The 21,383-nt window shown below is 42.3% G+C and overlaps 1 protein-coding gene across 1 annotated transcript; it reads right to left on the reverse strand.

Annotated features, from left to right (window-relative positions):
• Positions 1-13,851: 13,851 nt before the first annotated feature.
• On the reverse strand, positions 13,852-20,414 carry LOC107374745 (uncharacterized). The gene is made up of 6 exons (XM_015942982.3): positions 20,374-20,414; positions 19,977-20,303; positions 18,365-18,706; positions 18,159-18,281; positions 15,027-15,082; positions 13,852-14,948 (listed from the first exon to the last, which is right to left on the reverse strand). Exons 1-6 carry the CDS (start codon positions 20,396-20,398, stop codon positions 14,829-14,831), a joined length of 993 nt encoding a protein of 330 aa, XP_015798468.3. The 5' UTR covers positions 20,399-20,414; the 3' UTR covers positions 13,852-14,828.
• Between the last annotated feature and the right edge of the window lie 969 nt (positions 20,415-21,383).

A 21,383-nucleotide genomic window follows, 5' to 3' on the forward strand; every position in this document is an offset into this window, starting at 1 on the left:
TCTTTTGTGTACTGGCTTTGAGTGTGGTCTTTGGACTTAAGAGCTAACCTTGTAGACTACTCACTGACTAGAGTGAGACACACTGGCTGATGGTCATGGGGGAAGGGGAAGTTTGAACTCATAATCTGTTACTGTTGACTGATTTGGATGATAGGTTGTTGTTGCCGTTTCCTGATAAAAACATGTGACGAAAAACACCAAGCTTGATGAGGTTACAGTGTGACACTAAAGATGTCAGTCTTGCTTCAAATTCTCAAATCAATCCATCCAGGTGCAAAGAGCAAGGTAAGTCACTACAAGACACTGTCGGCTTTCTTTTTCCAATACTCACAAAGTTGTCCTGCAGTGTGTAATGGGTCTTAGAAATGTATACATTTATTTACATACAACAACAAATATTTCTGAACTAGATTCATATTATTCACCACCACAAATTACATCTGTCACTTAATTGAATCCCAAGCCTCAGCAACAGCATAGATCTTTAGTTTCTCTTCATTTTTGTTCTCAGATCTGATTGTAGTGAAGACGGCAACAGAGTAGATCCGTCCCTCCGCTCCTCTCTTGGAAAACAAAGTAAAAACGTTATCAGCCATCAAACAATTACAATCATTGATTGAGTTACTTTTACGTGCAATACTTTACCTGCAGACTTTTATGACTCCTACTGGGTTTCTGCAGCTCCAAGCCATCTGGATTAAAATAGTCAGTAGACAACTTTGATTAACACAGCTGCATTTATACAATAAGACCTTTGAGTAACTTATTACCTTTACAGTGAATACACTTGTTTTTGTTGATGGAACATACTAGGACAGCTGTTATTGTAATATTTACGACAAAGACAGCATACAGAAGAAAAGGGAGTGTTTGGGTATTGAAGGACTCCAGGCTGAATCCTAAAACATTAATAAAAGAGAAGAAAACAAATATAGGTGTAATAAAAGTAATCACTTTTTTTTTTGAAGAATTGTCAACATTCTTTCTGAAATCTGACCAGAAATCCAATAAACTTATTATTAAATCTGAAAATACAATCACCTGTTTTATCCAGTTTGCTTCTTTTTCCAAATATGACCTGTCCACATGTAGCCACGGCGCAGGAATATGTCCCTTCATCAAAGTACCTGACATCTTTAGAGAAGCGATAATAACATCTGGATTCCCAAAGTGTGGTGCGCGCACCCCCGGGGGTGCGCAAGCTGCCGCTAGGGGGTGCGCGAGGTGAAAAGTGTAATGGCTGCGGAGCTCAGAGAAGTCTGTCATTTGTCCCCGTTAGCGTAGCCAGAAACTCGTTTGTGGGTGGGCCTAAGAAAAAGTAAGTGGGCCCAATAAATGTAATTGAAAACAAGTATATTTTTGCGTGTGCGAGCGTGTGTGTCCTCCACATGTGCCCTAGCTTCATAATAACAATGCGCCGAGCTTCAGCACTCTGGCCTGCGCACGCCGATATGTTCCGTATTTGATAATTTTTAACGGTGTTGGAGGAATCTGAAGGTGGTGAGTCATTCTGGCAGATTGTAATTAACACCCTGTCTCATGCAGGTGTTCTGACATTGTAAACCTCACACACAGAACATTGTGGATGTAACTAAATAAATAAGGAATGATTCCCATTCAGGCTGTTAACAGCGCGCTGAAGATCTGAAGTTCAGAGTGCGTCTGTCAGAGGTCAGACGTGTTCCAGCGGAACCACGGCTCATGGGTGCACATGTGAGCACATCTGGGCTGGGCAGAAGTAATTTTACAACACTGGTTTAAATAGCGCCAATAACGAGACGCGGTGACTGGAGCGGCTCGTGGAGCTGTGCCGCGCGCACACACACACACACACACACACAGATTCAATAAGCGTGCACGCAGCGCAAACTCCGGCGCACCGTAAGACTGAAGGCACAAATGAGCGCTGCCTCCTCTGTGATAAAAACCTTTAAGAGATTTTATAACGTTTTTCATTCAAGGTCAAATTAAGATATTAGCTTCTATTTTGGGATGACGTATTAAAGTCGGGTCCGCTCCAGCCAGTGACTCCGAACCTGACTACAGCTCATGTTACTGCAGCATTTATTATTCCAGTCCGCGTGGCAGCGGATCGCAGATTCAGCCACACCATAAAACAGCAATAAGTCTGTCTGAGGCAAAAGTGAACCTCATGGCTTTTCCATATTTTCCCCTACAGACATTTGATTACGCACAAGTAGGTGATCAGCTCAGGTTTACGCAGAGCAGAAGGAAGGAGAGCGCTCTGGTCGCACAGGTTAAACGTTCCTACTTTAAGAAAACCGTTAAATTGCATTTTTTATGTGCTACCTGGGCACTCTTAAATATTTATTTAAAATTAAATCAAAGGAAATTTTAATGGTATCGAATGTTTATGAATTACTATTTAAAAAATGAAAGTGATGGGGAAAAAGGTCGATCATATTTTTTTTAACCCTGTCTGCTTAGCTTGACGTCTGATATACTGACGTCTGATATATATACATATATATATATATATATATATATATATATATATATATATATATATATATGCCCTGATGTGGGGGCTGGGGGGTGCGTCGACATGGTCGGGACATAGAAGGGGGTGCGCGGCTAAATAAGTTTGGGAACCACTGGTGTAGATGACATCTGGATGTGACTTATCTTATGTGGCTCTGAACGAGAACACACTGAGATTTCCAGAACACATCCTGTTTTCAGTGTCAGAAAGGACTGAACATTCCAAATTAACAGCGTCTCTTGATGGACCTGATACACTCAGTTTCGGAGTAACGGTGTAGTTCATTGTCCTGTTGTTGTGTCCTACAGAAATCAATATAAAACTGTTAAAAATACAATTTAAACTCCCAACATGTTTTGGTAATTGAAAACAGACCCAAAAACATGTCAAATTGTTTAATGTTGTGGCTACTTTGAATTAGATAATTCACATTTACACAACATTTATATTGTTATATAATGTGTATGCCTAATTTAAATGGCGATGCCATAATTCATTAAATGGGCAATTAATTTAGTTTTATTACCTTTTACTGACAAGTAGGTCGCCTGCCAAACATTTTCCGCCCAGTTGATGATAGCACAATAATACATTCCTTCATCTTCGTGAACTGTTTGTAAAATGCTCAGGGTGCTAATTCTTTCTTCTTTGTTTGACTGCATTCTTGAGGCAGAATAGTCAGATCCATATGTAGAATTTGCATGCCTCCGCTGAGTCACAACTATTTTCAGAGAATCTCCTGCCCTCTGTTTGTACCAGTGAATCTCATTACTGTCGAGCTTGTGATCTGGTATGACACAGTTTAGAGCTGCAGGTTCACCAGGTAGAACTGTGATCACTGGAACCAATGTGTCTGCAACAATAAAGGACAGTATAAATAAAAGTAAATATGACAAATTGGTAAATATTTTATTCAGTAAATTACTAAAAGTTACATTGTAAACAAATTGGGAAAACGTGCATGATAAAACCCAATTCAAATAAATGCACATAGTTTTATGACATTTTATAATTATATATAAAATATTCAACTTACATCCTTGATGAAGGAAAAGCAGCATAACCCCACAAGGAAACATCTTGATGCAGTCTTTGTTGGAATGCTTGTTTATATTTTAGTGACAGAAGGAGGTGTGACGATCATGAACGTGTGATTGGTTATGCCATGGTGCTCAATCATTGTGTGTTTCCTGTCATTTTTTCCTCTGTTGAAGTATTGAGATCAAAATCACTTTCGTATTCAATCGTTGGGTCATTATCTAAAGAAATCTTTTGCCACAATACTTTTTTGTCTTGAAGAAAGTTGTTACAATGACAAATCCAATTAGAATATTTGTTCTGCAAACTAAAAGCACTAGCATTAATTGTGATAATGGTCAACTGAGAGCTAAACTTGCTGACTGAGAGTCAGAGGTCATTCTGCAACCTCTGTATTTGGTAAGGCCTAGCTTTGGGTTGAAGCTGCTCAGACACTCCACATTTGTGAACTGTTTTTATTTTTTTCCTATTGTGAAAAATCTATTAGTGTAGAATAACGGACTCTAATGCACTAGCTTTATAACCCTTCTAACATTGAATAGCTACCCCCCTAAGGTCATTGTCAGTACTCTTCTTTCTAATATTTGTGATTACACACACCTGTAAGCTCCAGACCAGCAAAAATATCTGCTTTCGTAGAGGCTTTCATAATGGTGGAACTATCTGTTTACCATGTCATCAAGCTCTCAATCAATCAATTAATCAAAGCTTTATTTATAAGGCGCCTTCCGCAACCCTGTCAGGAAGCCTAGAGGAACATGTTAATCCCCACTTCATTAAAATCAGGTGAGATCAAGGAGGACTTTCTCTCTTCTTCCTCCGGCTCTTGGAGAGTACAGATGCTTTTTTCTCCTCTCCCTCCCTCCTTATCCCAAGGCTCTTTGTCCTGTCTTGTGCGCACGGTGCTTTCTGCCTTTTTTCCTGAAACTGAAAATTCTTAAAAATGTACCTGGTCAGTTGGTCTCTCAACGAGATTGACAAAATTTTTTCAACGATGAGAACTGGAGAAGGGGCTCCTCCGGATTTGCCTCTGGGACAGAGCCAGCTGGGTACCGTAAATCCTCTAATACAGGCCCGGGCCTGTATTTGACTCAAGCTAATCAAGCTCCAGGCCTTTATTGGAAGGAGGGCCAGTATTAGAGGCAGGCCTCTATTTCTATTTCAGCAAAAATGAACTAATTGTTCGCTGGAGTTTTTGACAATTAAAATTGTGCCCACATTTTCAAAGTTAAACACATTTCTTTTAACAACGGTAGTTTCTGCTTCAGCCCTCTCCCCCCTCCCCCTGCGACGCGGCCGCAAACTCACTGATGTGCCTGCAGCCTCTCGGAGTTCCTGCTGCTCTAAACATTAAAATAATTATTTCATTTTCTGTTCCTCACTTCTGATTACCTTCAATGGTGTCTGTTTGTTGCAACCACCAGGTACAAAAACTAACTTGTTTTTATTTGACTATTTTTCTGTCCTGCCTGTTTATTATCTTCCTGCATCTCCTCTCAATCCTAAAGAGAAACTGCTACCTGGGTTCATATATATTCACCTTATGAGTTACCTTTGAGCTGCAGTTCTAAAAGATCTACCGACCGCAAAAACAGCGGAGTGCTCGCTGCTTGCTGGCCGCATCAGTGATCGGTGCGTCAACGGATGACAAGGTGATGCGCCCCGCTCCACAGTGAAACGCACCAGGCGCAAATAAAAGACAGAAAACATCAAAGGAAATGAACCGACATGAACGATCGCGTGTTAAATAATTTTTTGAGGTGGCGACACCTGATTATTACTGTGGCCGTGCTCAGGAGACAGATCTACCGACCACAAAAACAGCGGAGTGCTCCCTGCTTGGCGGTCGCATCCGTGATCGGTGCGTCGGAGGACAAGGTGATGTGCCCCGCTCCACAGCAGCGAAACACATCAGGCGCAAATAAAAGACAGAAAGCATTACCGACATGAACGTTCGCGTGTCAGTACCGACGCTCTGGCAGAGCGTGTTGCCCCCCTGAGCGCAGGAGCTTGTCACCTGCTGACAGCAGGCTGCTGTCTTTTCCGAGGGCTGCATCTTGCCGGTCATTATCACGTGACAGCGACTAGTCGACGACAGGCATAAAAAGTCACTATAGTGAAGTCAACTAGTTCATACAACCCCTGCTACTGCTCCCCAGAGTGTTCTGCAGCATAATCAGCACGTTCTCTTTGAACTTGATATCAAATTTTTGCCTCCTCTTCGTCTCCGCATGGTTAAAGTTACCCTCGCGGTCTATCACTGGCAAATCAAAAGTGAGACATGACACAACCGCCCCCCGTACTTGCTTGTTACCACATTCCACCCGGCCACAATAACAGACCGGCCATTATTCACCTCCGCCGACTCCAACACCGGCCAAAATTGGAGACCTGGCCTTTAATTGAATACCGGCCTGTATTAGAGGATTTACGGTATATCATGGACTCCTGGAAACAGTGGAACCTGACATGCCGCTCTCAACTGTCTGTAAAGGATTCTGAAGATGTTTGGATATTCATCATTTTGGTGTCGGGATTCCTGCTGTTTGGCATGAACGGTTACCTGGCTTACCGGAAAATTAACGAGCTTTCGAGGAATATTGGCTCAATCCCAGAGCTCAGGGATGGGATGCATCGTGCTGTGAATGCACAAACTCATATAATTGTCGAGATGAGTCGTAAGCTTGGAACTTTGGCTGAGATTCAGGCTCTGGCACAAAAGGTGGATACCATCAAGGAGCGAGTGGACGGATCAACACGAATTGGGATGGATTAACTACGCCTTTATTGGATCTAGAGGGGTTGAAGACCAACAGAACACTAAGGCAGAGAGGAAATTATCTCTGTCTGTCCCCAAAACAATTTTTATCTGAATCTGGTGCCCTTGGAGCCTGTGAGGCTGAAGTGATAACTCCCCCCTCAGAAGAAATGTGTAATGCTGCCGTCACTATGGAAACTCTTTCTCCCTATCCCAGCCTGGGCGGGACTGTGACCGGTAAAGGCCGTGGAACCGTATCTAGCAGTCACTGTGCTCTCTAACCCATTATCTCCCTACCCTGTCCAAACGGAGGTGATGAACGCTGTTCCATGCAGCTGCACGCACTGACGTGAGGAGAGTCCCAACCCTACCTCCTCACCTAGTGGACATTTATGTTGTGTAATGTCTGAAGTGTGTGCATATCTGTCTGAGTTGTTTGGTTTTTTTTTTTTTTTGTTTTTTGTTTTTTTTTGCATAGCAAAGTTACCCTCTCTGTGGAGGGTAACTTTTTTCCCCCTCCCCCTGACTCTATCCTCATATAAACCCTCTTGATCTATTACAGTAGCGCGACTCGGGTTGCAAATGACCACAGTCACCAATTCTTGTCATGTGTCTAAGTATGTGTGTCTGATTTCAGAATTGTGTGTACTGAAACTCTAATTTCCCCCCGGGATTAATACAGTATTTTTGAATTGAAAATGTGCAGGACCGTGGCCTTTGAGGACCAGGGTTGTACACCAATTATCTAAATTATAGCTTTACCCTTTACAAAATATCCTGGTGCTGTGGTTGATTGTTTACCTTCTACAAGTCCTTCAGACTGCTGTTGACATAAAAAAAAAAAGTAGGACACTACACTTAGTTACAGTCTTATCTGATTGGCATGACAGGTTTCACACTTGGTGACATGAAAATATTTCCATAGAGACTGAAACTTGATGGCAAGACAGCAGACGAAATTGTCAACTGTGTGTGCTTGGAAAGGATCACGCTGCTGTACAACTATTTAGCTGTCTTTACTCATCTTTAGTTTATTTAGTCAACTTTTATTTCTATTGTTGCGAAACAAAAACTATAATCAGGGCCACTTGTTTAAAAATAATGTTCATTTAATGTAATCATTCAATAATATGTATTTTCACTGTCAAGTGAAAACCTTCTTTCACCATCTTTATCCCTGTCATGAGTTAGGGTTACATGTTTAAGTGTGTATTGTTCTGTTCTTTTTTATAACATGTCCAATGTTGGAAATAATCACATTGTGATGTTTTCTAACTCACTGATAAATATTGTGAAATTAAATAATGAAAGAATTTGACAACAGATAACTTCAATAGCACTTTAAGTTATGCTTTAACATTGGTGTTGCATACTGCTAGTGGCAGATTACATTCTTCAGGGTCAAATGAGTGTTTTTTGCAACATTGCTGATATTGTTTCGATAAGCTTCTGCAATGTCACCAGATTTATTTCCATCCAGTGTAGCATTAATGTTCCACCAAGATTTTGTATTGATGATGGTAGAGTCTGACCGCTGCATAAAGCCTTCTCAAGCACATCCTAACAATTCTCAATAGGGTTAAGGACACTGTGGTGGCAAAATCCATGTGTGAAAATGATGTCTCATGCTCCCTGAACCACTCTTTAACTATTTGAGCCTGATGAATCCTGGCATTGTCATCTTGGGATATCCCTGTGTCATCAGAGAAGATGGAACAACCTGGTCATTCAGTATATTCAGGTAGTCAGCTGACCTCATTCTTGCCATTCATCCTGTTTCTGAACCTAGACCTGACCAACTGCAGCAACCCCAGATCATAGCACATCCCCCGCAGGCTTTTACAGTAGGCACTAGGCATGAGGGGTGCATCACTTCATCTGCCTCTCTTCTTACCCTGATGCACCATCACTCTGGAACAGGGACCATCTGGACTCATCAGACCAGTTTTTAATAATATGTTGGACAGTTCTGAACCCAGTTTTAGTTGTTAATGCCAAACCAACAAACATGAGACAGGATTTGCCTAGTAACATGATATGTCCATTCTTATGTGTTATGGTTAAAGTCCTAGCTTCATTTTCATCTGTTAGGGTCCAAGTCATGAGTGACTTATGATACCTAAAATATTTTTGGAAACTGGTGTCAAACAATCAAATGTGAACATTGAATTTAACGAGCTCAGTGGTCTAGTGGTAGAGTGTCTGCCTTGGGACTAGGAGAACAGGGTTCAAATCCCAGTTGGGCCACAGACTGTAACAATGAGACCCAATGCCTTCCTGTTTGACACTCAGCTTTAAGAGGTTGAATTTGGGGAGTTAAACCACCAAACATTTCCTGAGCACGGCCACAGCTTCAGCAACTCCCCTTCCCCCAGGTGTGAGTGTGTGTGCATGTTTGTTTGTCCTGTGTGTCTATGTGTTGTCCTGCGATGTTACTGGCAATCTGTTTATTTATTTATTTTTTTTTGTTTGGCATTATTTTAATAATGCTCTCCGTCTGTTTGCACTTGTTTTTAGAACATTTTATAACAATTAAACCAATTTTAACTCTACTGTCGCATTTCTTATGTTGCCCTCTCCTTCACATTTTAACACCTCCTGTCGGGGACGAAACACGAGTGATATCTTTAGTTACTGAAAAAAGCAAGTGTTTCCTTCACATAGAAATGGAAAGTGGCTAAAACAGAGACTTACAAAGCACCCATATTCAAAAAGATGTTACAAAACTAAATAAAACTCAAGACAAAAGGACAGCCAGAGCCTCTCTGGTCTGCTGACCCCTTGAAGTTGAGAGCTGGCTGGCTTTTATGCAGTGGCAGGGCTGATTGTGATTTGGGACAGCTGGTAGAGTCCAAATAGAGCTGAAACAGGTGTGGGAGGAGCCTCTCGCACACAGGAAGGGAGAAACAGAGGAAAGAATTAAAATACAAACAAAACAAATGACCCAGGGCCATAACATCAGAGACGATGTCCTGCCATAAGTAGAGGAGTTTCAGTATCTCTGAGTCATATTCATGTGTGATGGTAAGAAGGAACGGGGGATTGATAGGCAGATTGGTGCTACAGTGATGCAAGTGTTGTACTGGTCTGTTTGAGTAAAAAGAGAGAGCTTGAAGCTCTTGATTTACCGGCTGTTCCAACCCAGATTCAAGCCAGTTGAAGTGGCTCGGGCATCTGGTTAGGATGCCTCCTGCTCACTTCACTGGTGAGGTTTTCCGGGCACATGCAACTGGGAGGAGACCTAAAGTTAGACCCAGGACACGATGGAGAGATTATGTTTCCCCTAATAATAGAGAGAAGCAATATTTTTTTTTAACTGACACACACACACACACACACACACAGAGAGAATTGTATGTTTCATATGATTTAAGATGTTTTTTTTTCACACATTTAATTTTTGGGTTGCCAGCAGTATGTGACGAATATTCCTTGATGGCAAAAAGGTTCCAGAGAAACATCTCAGATTGCACCTTTAACAAATCTGGAATCTGTTTCTGAGACCAAAATCTTCAACGTTCAAAACAGAAACTTATTAGACAAAAGCTTTTTTGGCAGTCTGATAAAACTGTGTGTGTGTGTGTGTGTGTGTGTGTGTGTGTGTGTGTGTGTGTGTGTGTGTGTGTGTGTGTGTGTGTGTGTGTGTGTGTGTGTGTGTGTGTGTGTGTGTGTGTGCCTGTCCTCTGCATCGGAGCTCTTGCCCCAGCGAGCTGCTCAGGAGAGAAAACAGAATTGCCCCCCTCTGGAGGTGCTTGGGTTGCCTCGGGGGGTGGACTACTGGCGGTTGTGAGTGGGGCCCCTTGGGGATCTTGGCGGCGGCCATGGGTCACTGCCTGGCGGCTGCAATGCCCCTGGGCGGGTCTGGGTGGGGGCCTGGGGGCTCGGGGTTTGGGGGTGGCCGGCCCAGTGTGGGGATCTGGGCGGGGCCTTCGGGGTCGGGTCCTGACATGTATGCTGCCGGGAAGAAGGCAGGGACACCCAGCAGTGCCTGGCTCGGGTTCGAGGGCCTCAGGTAGACCTTGGCTCCTCTGCCGTTCCATCACAGGGGAGGGGGAGGTCCAGGAGGGGGAGGATCCAACCTTACCTGGATGTCCCATGTCTTATATATTCTGGAAGTTGTGCAAATGCAGGGGTGGGCATAGATATTCTGCTGGGGTGGGGCTGGGTTGGTGCCCTCGGACTCCGTGAGGCTCTGTAATGCTGCTGCTTTGGGCCCTGGCAGGATGGGCTGGGGTCTCCATGCCCTGGGTGGCAGTTTGACAACAGAGGTGCCTATTGGGGCCAGTAGGGGAGCTGGCTCCCTGGAGGGCTAAGCCCAACCAGCCATTCCTCCCCATCCCCGCATATTTCTCTCCTCCTGCTCCCTCACATCATCACACAAACATACACATAGGACCTTGGGGGGTAGGCAAGTCAGGGAGTGCGGGTATGGACCCCATTTCCGCATTCCTGTGGAAACCTGCCCCCCAATTTTATTTGCACCTTATACACTTCCACTGACGACATTCCACACAAACACACACTTAGGGCCTTGGGAGTGAGCACATTCAACGGCATTTGGCAGGGGGATATTTCAGCCTCCTCCCGAGTGCCGGTGCCCACTTCCAATTTTAAACCGCACTTAGACACTGATGGCTGAGGGTGTAAGTGGGGTGGTGCAGTGGCATCAGCTGGCATATGCTGGATGATGCCCGCACTGCCCACTCACCACAGCCATGGAATACACCTCATGATCACACAACACTATATTAGAGCAGGCGGAGGGAGACTAGGGGTCTTAGCCACCTCTGTTGTTGCTAGGCTGGGGCTGGAGGCTAGGAGGGAGATCTGGCCGTCTGGTTGGGGTCTGGGGTGGTGGGTTGCTGTGCTCAGCGTTGGGCGGGGGAGCCTGCTCATCAGCACCCCAGCAGAAAGGGTCAAACTCTGGTTACTGGTGATGGTTGTACCCAATGTGCAGCAGTACCGGGACCAGAGTGAATAGGGTGTGTATGGGAAGCATGAGTGGGTGTCCGGCATGCATTTTTGTAAGTCTTGGGTTGTATGTGCATGTGTGAGAATGAGGGAGGGAGCGTGTGACTGTGTTTGTGTATGACTGTATATGTCAGGTGGGGCCTTTGGGTCCTCCCCTCTCCTGGAACTTCTCTTGATGATATAGATCTCTGTCCCCCCTCCCCCTGCCACACCTGGTGTGGGGGCTTGTGCCTTGGTCTGCCTGAGTGTTCGTGGCAACCGGGTCTGGGGGTTGAAGATTTTGGCATCTGCCTGTTAGATCCCGGTGGCTGCCTGGTGGGGTCTGGGTCCCTGGGCTCTGCTGGGTCCCCGGCGGGGGTGGTCGCCCCTGGGTCCCGGGTCGCTGGGTCCCGGGCTCGGCCGGCTAGGGGGTGGGAGGCTGCGGGCGGGCCTGTGGGCTTGCCGCTGATATCTCCAGGGACTCTGCCGGCTGCTGGTTGTGGCCCCCCGGGGCGATCCTCTGTGCCTCTCGAGGGGGGCGGGGGCCTTCCTGGTTGCAGTCTCCTTGGGGTTCCTGCGTTCTGGGGCAGCGCCTGGATCTCTGGGACTTGGAGCTCCCCCCGTCTCCTGAGCATCTTTGGGGGGCGGATCTGTGGTCCCTCACATTCTCTGTTGGGCGCTCCTATAGAAAAACCTTAAATAAACAAGCGCGTGTACACACACAGGTGCTCACATGGTGCTCTCAAAAGTATGGGCTTGGGCACGTTCAACACATGTCTTAAGACTATGGTGGGCACTTAATGCGTTGTGATTTATTATCGTGATTCTTCAGTTAAGCAATGTTGATTATATATATATATATATTTTTTTTTTAATCAAGTTGACGCAGTGATAGGTAGATCTTGTTGTATTGTTGTTGTGTCCCTTTTTGTGTCCCTTTGTTTTTTTTGTCTTTTTTTTCTGCAGGTCTAGAAGCAGACTCTTGTTCATTATTGTTTATTTTTGTGGACCCCCCCCCCCCCCCCCCCCCCTCTCTCCCCACCATTTCTTTTCCTTTCTCTTTCACCTCTGTCTCCGTGTCTGGTCGGAATTACAAAGCATTCAACAACAATAACAATAAAGTTTTAAGTATCAGGCGTGACATTAAAAGCAAACCTTTTGATGCTCCACCTGAGAATAAATCTGTAAGGCTTGTCACCAGCATTCAGACATCAATTCTGCTTGCTTCACAGCCAGACAGGACATGTTAAAAAAAAAAAAAAAAAAGAGAGAGAAAACAGAATTATGAGGACACACACACAGCAAATTATTTTAAATAATGTGGTTCAGAGTCACCAAAAGCAACATAGCTCATGCCCGGGTTTGTTTATCTTATTATGGAGGACACCGCAGACTTTCCTGCTCTTATTAAACACCGCCCACAAGTTCGGGGATTTCTGCATTCCTGAGAAGTCCATTGGATTTATATGTGAACACTACACCGCCCGTTCGAGACCGAACTCACTCCATCCGGCCCCATCAAACCCTGACGGTGCCGACGCTATGTGTAAGCGCCATAAGAGACCTGACATGGCATTAGGTGTCAGGTTTAATTACTGCGTTTTTACAAAAGACTGTTTTCATGAAAGACATATTTTCAGGGGATTTTTTGCAATTGACCCTTTGCACGTGACGTTACGCCACTCATGGGATCGCCCCTTTTGCCATGGCGGTGGGCAAAAAAAAGTTTATACAACTCCAGTGAAGCTAGTCAAAACAAGCCAGTTTGTAGCCTTTTATTGCTTTTATTTATTTGATTTCACAGTAAAATGGGAATAGCTTGCTGCGCGGTGGACTACACTAACAGGATTAGGATATATAGTCAGCTTGATTTCTTTCATTTAAAAAATTACAATAATTGTTTTATGGTAATTTATTTGTAATCCTTAAATTAGATCCAAAAAAGGCTATTGGTAAGAATATGAAACAAAAAAAATTTCCAAGAGTCAGTCTACATCAGCGGCCCATGGAAAGACAAAATTCATCATTCTACAAAGGCAATTATAAAATAATTTGGAGGGCTGAAAATGGCCCTCGGGCCACACTTTGGACATGATTCAAATTGTTCTAACATGCATTAAATATCTGTTCAGAGGTTTGAAATAAATATAGTAACTTTTACTTTATTAATCTCCTTGGTTAAGTAATTTATCTGCATTTCACCAATTCCTGAGGAACGGTGAGTGGGCTGTCATTTATGTGCAGCCCAGGGGGTAATTTTGGGCGTTTAGTATCTTTCCCAAGGACCCTCCTTGGGCAGCAGCAGCTCAGGGCAACACTTTCTCACACCTGAAGTGTCAAAAAATGATGCTGGGTGACCAAGTGTTTGTTTCCCGGTGCATCGGGAGCCGACGCGCTGTGCCAGAGCATCATTTTCTGACTGCCGCAGTAAAATGGAGATTTCACCAACTTACTATTTAACATTCATCCCACCCCATTCTAACCTTAACCCTCTTGCACTTTCAAAACTTTGTTTCTAGTTGCAACATTCCTCTCAACACAGTTAATAGGAAGTTTAGAATGAGCAACAGGGTTAAGGTTTGGATGGGAGTGAGGGGAAGGTTAAATAGCAAGAGGTTAGAAGTTAAATGTCGGTTAAATGTGCGTTTTACCGTGGGCGTCGGAAACCAATGCTCTGGCACAGCACGTCGCCTCCGTAACTCTGGAAACAAACGCTTGGTCACCCAGCATCATTTTTTGACGCTTCGGGTGTGAGAACGTGTTGTTCAGGCGGTAGAGCAGGTTGTCCAGTAATCAGAGGGTTATGGGATTGATCCTGGCTCCCAGCGGAGAGTGCTGCTCCTTGTCTTTGGGCAAGACACTCAACCCACTGTAGCGTTATGAATCTTATAATGGTCTGCCCTTAACAGCTGCCCCTTCACACAGTAACATCACCAAGGTCGGACGCTTGGTTCAGTATGTTTACATTCCAGGAGAAGAGACAGAAGAACAGAAGAAGAACGCTTTTCATTGATTAATCAAAGTACTTTATTTGTGATAAGCTAATCAAAGCATTTGTTGATCATTAATAATCAGGTGAATGATCTGTGAAATAAAGATGTCATGAGTTATGTGTTTAAATGAATAAACAGGAATGCACCAGACAGACTGATATACATTACCATGGAATCTCTTTTCTTGTCTCTCAGTCAATACAGAGTGTTTAAGTAAACTCCCTGATGATAAAAACAACCACTTCTGATTGATTACTTAGATCTAATTGAGGTGTATAAATATACAAAATCAAATAATTAAATTATCTAGTTACAGTGTATAAATATACAACTACACCAAATTGCCTACTGGTGGTGGTCGGAGAGACCGGTGGTGCCTGTGCTCGGCAGCCTCTCCTCTGTGGCTACATTTTAGATCATCACCATCAGTGTGTGAATGTGTGTGTGAATGGATGAATGATAGGCTGTAGTGTAAAGCGCTTTGCAGTCCTCTGACTCTGAAAGGTGCTATACAAGTATGGACCATTTATCATTTACTGTTCTACATGTTTCTTGCTGGGGCTTAGGACCTAAGCCATACTCAAATTCAGAGTTTAATTTGGGAGTAGACACTCTCCTCTGGCATTAACTTTCTCTTCTTCTTTCCCCTTCCCCCTTCTTCAGAGAAACTTATTGCCGAGTAGATCAGATCATGTCCATATTCAACCTGTGCAAAAAATGTAAAAAGTACTTATAAAACCATGAAAATCATTTTATTGTATTGTTGTAGTTGTATACTTCTTACATCAGTGTTTGGCTGGCTCGGGTTCTGTCCTTGTCGTGAATTTGTCCTTTCTACCCCTAATAATAGAGAGAAGCAATATTTTTTTATTTGAACTGACACACACACACACACACAGAATTGTATGTTTCACATGATTTAAGATGTTTTTTTTTCACACATTTAATTTTTGGGTTGCCAACACTATGGGACGAATATTCCTTGATGGCAAAAAGGTTCCAGAGAAACATCTCAGACTGCACCTTTAACAAATCTGGAATCTATTTCTGAGACCAAAATCTTCAACGTTCAAAACAGAAACTTATTAGACAAAAGCTTTTTTGGCAGTCTGATAAAACTGTGTGTGTGTGTGTGTGTGTGTGTGTGTGTGTGTGTGTGTGTGTGTGTGTGTGTGTGTGTGTGTGTGTGTGTGTGTGTGTGTGTGTGTGCGCGCGCGTGCATGCGTGCGTGCGTGCGTGTGTGTGTGTGTGTGTGTCACAAGCCAGTATTGGATCATTTTTTTTGCAGCCATCCAGTTCTCTGGGTCTAGACATAAAGTGCCGGCAAATCGGCGTAATATCACCACGGTGTGTCTTATAAACGCACCGTGCCGGCATGGTGTTGCGCAAATTTTGCGGCATTTGTTCCACTTCGCTTTGAAGTTATATTGCGGTAATTGTCTGTCATATAAATTTAGATTGCACCTTGGCACAACAGAGGGAGGCGTCATGATGGCGTAGAGGATTAATGGTAAATTCCGGCTGGCAACTTAATTGAAAATTAAAGTAAACACGGGCTGTAAATTATGCTTTTAAAACAAAATCAGCTGAGATGGCAAACTGGAGCAATGCAGAGCTCCAGGAGCTTCTGTATGTTAGAGCCGGAGGTCTGATCATTAGAGACTGCACAGGGACTGTGGGAGACAGACACCTTTAGGAGCGGCTTATTAAAAAAATATGTAACGATTGTGGCTTCAATTGCAATAAAAAGCAAGTTATATCCAATATACACAGAAATCTGCGGCAGTGCAGGGACCGCCACACAGGGGCGTAGCAACAAATTCTGGGCCCTAGGTACAAGTCTTCTAGGTGGGCCCCCATGCTCAATTACTTAATATCTCTCTTACACATTTTTTGCCATGCTATAAGACAAGACAATAAATATGATCTTAGTTTAACCTCTATATTGAGCAAATACAAATGCCAGCATAATAAAAGTGAAATGCCCAGACTTCACATATAATTATTTTTATTTGCCAACAATGTGTTCAAACAAAAATCCTGGAATTTATTTTCCAGTAAATGCCCACTGACGGGTCTTCATGTTAGCAAAATCACTTATGAGATCTTTAAAGTCCAATCCTTTGGCTAATTGGCTTTCAATAGAAAGAAGAGCTAGGCTGTTCAGTCTATCCTGGGACATTGTTGATCTCAAATAATTTTTCACCAGTTTCAGTTTGCTAAAAGCCCATTAACCCCCAGCAACAGTCACAGGTAGTGTGCAAAATATCCTCAGTCCAATACAAACTTCTCCGAAAATGCTCTGTAACTGCATCCTGTAGATGGCATTAAGCAGCTCAAGAGGAGACCGAATGTGTGGAAATGTGGCACCATATATTGTTCTCAGGTGTAGCATCTAATTCTCAAATTCAGCTGTGAGATCCTTGTAATATTTTCTCATCAGTGCCTGGCATGATATCTTCATCTGCTCTTCAGTCATGTCTGTCATGGTTCATGATGTTAAGCTTTGCTGATAAATATTGATATATTAAATACATATGACATGAAATGAACCAGGTTCTCTCTGTGAATGTAATGTACTCTAAATTTTATAATCCCTGCATTATCAGCCAAATTATAAGATTGTCCGTTTTCAAGATCAAATATAAAGAAATTTAAAATAGGCTTAAAATATCTAACCAAGTCAATAACAATCCTCTAACACCAGTGTCATCATGCTATACGAAAAACAGTGGCAGCTTCTCATTCCTGAGATTACCACGAATCCATCGATATCAAGTTTGTCCTGGTCCATGACTGGGAAGGAGCTGAAATATCCACACAGAGTGAACCTGTTTTTACTGCGAGGTCCGCGAATTAATTGGCGACGGCCGCCCGCGATAATAATTCTGGTTAATATATATATATTAATTAGTGTTTTCACTGATAACACTAATTAATTTATATTTGATCTTGATGGTGAAACTAAAGGCGTTTAACACTGAACACCTAACAGTTTCTGAGAGCTAGCTAATATCAGCTAAAACTGTGTTCTGCTGCTGCTCACCTTCCTTCTTGAAGAACCTAGACAGTACTTGCTTCTGTTCAATTAACTTTTTCTCCTTCTTTTCTTTTCTTTTCTTTTCTGGAAGCCAGATTTCCCTTTCTTGGGAAAATACATGACTGACTCTCCTGCCTCCAGCTCTGGCTGTCGGCATCTGCGATGTCTCATTAGCTGTACATGCGGCCGTGCAGCCCCTGGCCGCAGGTGTGGACTGAACCACTTTGCACATTTTAAGGGGTGATAGATGCCTCAGAGATTATTCAGTTATTATTTTTAAGGCGAAATTCTGTTTCTTAACCTCTTTATCCAGGTAAAGGGAAGTTTATTAAGACATTAAGTAAGTTGGGGGAAAAAAACAACAACAATAAAACATTTTTATTCAAAGCTGTCTCAGGGCCCCTCCCTGCAGTGGGCCCTGGGTAAACGGTACCCCCCCCCCCCCCAGTCCGACGCCCCTGCCGCCACATACCCCCTTCATGTCGCCTTCGCCTAATCTTAAAAAGGACACGACTGCACAACATTACCGCCACAGTCTGACCACCTATAAGCGACCTAAGAATCCCTGATGCCGCATCAAGGGGTTGAGGCAAGTTGATGGCATTGTTTTGTCAAAACGGTGGAGAGAGCTGGGGAGTATGGGTCAGACCTTTGATATGTTTGTTTGTTTTTTCAGCACCTGAACATCTTTTTCCAAGAGTACATATTGCACCTTTAATAAAAAGTTTGACCTCACATCAGTTAAAGTCGTTATTTCTTAATTTTACCCAATTGTTTTAGTGTTAATATCATGGTTTTCTAAACCACTTCCCCATCTGGTAACACAAAATAATGTTTATTCAAAAAGCACAGCTAAATTAAGTCATTTCCACTTACGTTTTAATCGTTTACAAGCCGCTCTCTGATTTCGGCAACAGACAAAAGCAATATTAGCAATCACAGAAATGACCAAGCAGGTTAATGTCACCCACAGCTGAGTGGAAGTAGGGTCTGCTGTTTCTTTAAGAGAGCAAAAACACAAATTTACAGACTTATTTTTGCACCATCAACAATAATCAGCACTTAAACTAAGAAAAGCATACCTGCTGCCACTTTGGTTCCATTTCCAAAGATTATCTGTCCACATGTGGCCACGGCGCAGTAATAAGTGCCAGGATCAGAGGTGGAGAAGTTCATAGATGACACACATCTGTTCCGAGATTTCTTCTCACATTGATTGTGTTGAGTTCCCTTACTGTAGACCATGTCTGGGTAAGATGTATCTGACTTGGCTCTGAACCAGAACACTCTGAGATCTTCTGAACACGTCTTCTTGTCTGAATCAGAGAAGACTGAACACTGGAGAGTCACTGGGTCTCCTGGGCGGTTCAGATCAGAGACTGTATGCTGGATGACAGTGGTGTGTGATCCCTTCTCAGAAGGTCCTAGACAATAACATACAAAAATGTCCAAAAGGTCATTAAAACCAACAGTTAAAGAAAGGCTTAGAAATGTTTGAACTTTTTTACAGGTGTGTTGCAACGAGCAAGAAAAAAACATGAACTAGAGAGGACTCATTATATTTGGTCTCTTTTTATCTAATATTTTGTTAAAACTTCTAGTGGCATTTCTGTGTTGTGTATAGAGTTTTAAGCGCTTCTACATTTAGTTTATAATTACTCCATGATTTTACTTCACTGGCTGCCTGAACATTTTAGAATATATTTATAAGTCACTTGCTTTATTTATTTGCTTTTGTTAATCAGCCTCGCCCAATATCCCTCTGAGTTGCATCATTTCCACCCACCTTTCTGATCTCCCAGATCAGCTGACCAACAGCTGAGCAATCCACAAACAAGCCACAAGCTCAAAGGGATTGGAGCCTTTGCAGCTACAGTGCTTTAGAATAAGCTGCTATGCTGTAGACCACTGCTGTTGTTGTTAATTTTTAAATTGGGTTTTAAAATCTGTCATGAAATTATTTGACCTGTCATAATTGTTGTCTCAAATCGAGACAATTCAAACATTTAAGATAAAAAAATAATAACAACTTCCACAAATGCGTACTTCAAAAGATCTAAAGCAGCTTAAATCAGTTTGTTGTTGTCTTGTGCACACCTTCTGGTACAGCCGTTACACGATGAGGAGTTGCACAAAAAATAACTGTTTGAACTGCTGCACATTGACAATGAAGACATTCTAATTTGTAGATGCAGAATTTTTGAGTATAGCTGCACATCAATACATGAATTGTCATGCAGAGTGACAATGTAATGTAAACCATTAAGGTTACCCTACAGTTGAATCTATTTAAGCAATGAAAGAAAGAAAACCAGTCAGTCATTTAGTGCTGAGCGTAAATCTAATTCCTGATCTATTTAGGTTCAAACTGGACTCTTAGTAAAATAAAATACTCACTAACAAGCTATTTTTCCACTACTGCAAGATAAATTATTCATGTAAATCTAATATTCAAACAAGGTTAACAGATTTCATACTTTTTTCATCTTCATATGCCTTCACGTAACTGATTAGATTTGTTATATAACGTGTTATTTATTAATTTATTTGTTTGTTGAGAAAAAAGTAATTTTCTTTGTGACATGACATTTGTATTTAACAAATCAAACGTTATTGTAGTAGAATATTTAATGCGAGGATTTCAAAACTAGAGCTGGAATTCGTATTACAAAATAAACCTAACAATTACATTACCTTTTATTGACAGATAGGTCCCGTTCCAGTAATTCTTATTCCAGTCAACGATAGAGCAGTGATACATTCCTTCATCTTCTTGAACGGTCTGTAAAATGGTCAGACTGTAAACGTTCTCTTCATATGTTGATTTCAGTCTGGAGGCACTGAATCCTGCTTCATAATTAGGTTTTCCATCTGTCAACTGCTTCACCATTAAAGTCAGAGTATTCCCAGTGCTCTGCTTGTACCAATGAAGGTCACTACTGCCCTTCTGTTCATCAGGCAGAGAACATGTCAAAGTCACAGCTTCACCAAGTCCAGCTGTGGTGACTCGAATCAAGGTGTCTAAAAAAGTGTGAGCGTTAATAAAAGTATTTCACAGATGTAATACAGAAGTAGTGTGGATTTTACTTACATCCCTGAGGAAGGAGGAGCAGCATAACCCACAGCAGAATCATCTTCACACATTTTTCATTGAACTGTGTCTTTATATTTCAGTGACAAAAGGAGGTGTGGTGATCTTGTTTACTGATTGGTTATCTGGAAATGTACCATCAAAGATCATTTCCTGTCACATTTTCTATTTCCATCCTTTTGTTGTTTAGCCCCTAAAACTCATGTTTTAATTTCACATAAATGAGGCTTTTTTCTTCAGAAAAAAGTATGTTTGTGATAAAAACATTTTGAAAAAAATAGGGAAATCCTTTAAAGGTGCCTTTCACTCTCTTAATCAATACATTTGCAGTGGTCTCTAGTAGTAATACAATGAATGTCTTGTAAAGTCCTGGTGCACCTGTTTCAGGATCTAAAAAATTGCCACGTCAGAGGACAGCTTCAGACGGCAGGATTCTAAGTCTTATTTCCTGATAGAAGCCTTGAAGAAGGTTGCATGCGAGCGAAATGTGTCTGCTTTTCCCTTTTTTTGTGTGCTCGTAATAAAAACATTTTTCAGAGTGCCTCGGATCACCTGTTTTTCTTCCCCATCCACATTCCATAACTTATTTCCTGATATTTGGTCATCTCACCTTTTATTGGCTAACAGCAGCAAGTTTCTACCACTGACTGCTGTTTTATCTCTACAAATAACACACGCCTGAAGGAGTTCTGTTATGTGGTGGAGTTGCTAATGCTTACGGATAGCTTCTACTAGCTGAGACCTTATCTGCTGTTTCCTGGAAGCTAAAACAACAACAGCTTTTCAGTGACAAGAGGAGGTGTGGGGATCTACTTTAATGATTGGTTATCTGGAAATGTACCATCAAAGACCATTTCCTGTCACATTTTCCATTTCCATCCTTTAGCTTTTATTACTGTAAAACTCATGCTCTAAATTTGATGACAAATTATTTCAGAAAAAAAAGTTTTATGAAAAATACTTTCAAAAAGGTGAAATGATTTATAGAATGGTGTGCGATTGAGCTTTGG

The sequence above is a fragment of the Nothobranchius furzeri genome, chromosome 1 (genome assembly GCF_043380555.1).
Source record: "Nothobranchius furzeri strain GRZ-AD chromosome 1, NfurGRZ-RIMD1, whole genome shotgun sequence".
Classification (NCBI taxonomy): Eukaryota; Metazoa; Chordata; class Actinopteri; order Cyprinodontiformes; family Nothobranchiidae; genus Nothobranchius; species Nothobranchius furzeri.

Excerpts from the sequence above, each read along its gene's own strand:
- LOC107374745 (XM_015942982.3), bottom strand. The coding sequence starts at position 20,398 with ATGCTGCTCCTCCTTCCTCAGGGAT. Across the intron at positions 18,282-18,364 it reads TGGAACCAAAGTGGCAGCAG|AAACAGCAGACCCTACTTCC; the intron begins GTATGCTTTTCT and ends GCTCTCTTAAAG. Across the intron at positions 15,083-18,158 it reads GGCTTGTAAACGATTAAAAC|GGGTAGAAAGGACAAATTCA; the intron begins GTAAGTGGAAAT and ends CTCTATTATTAG.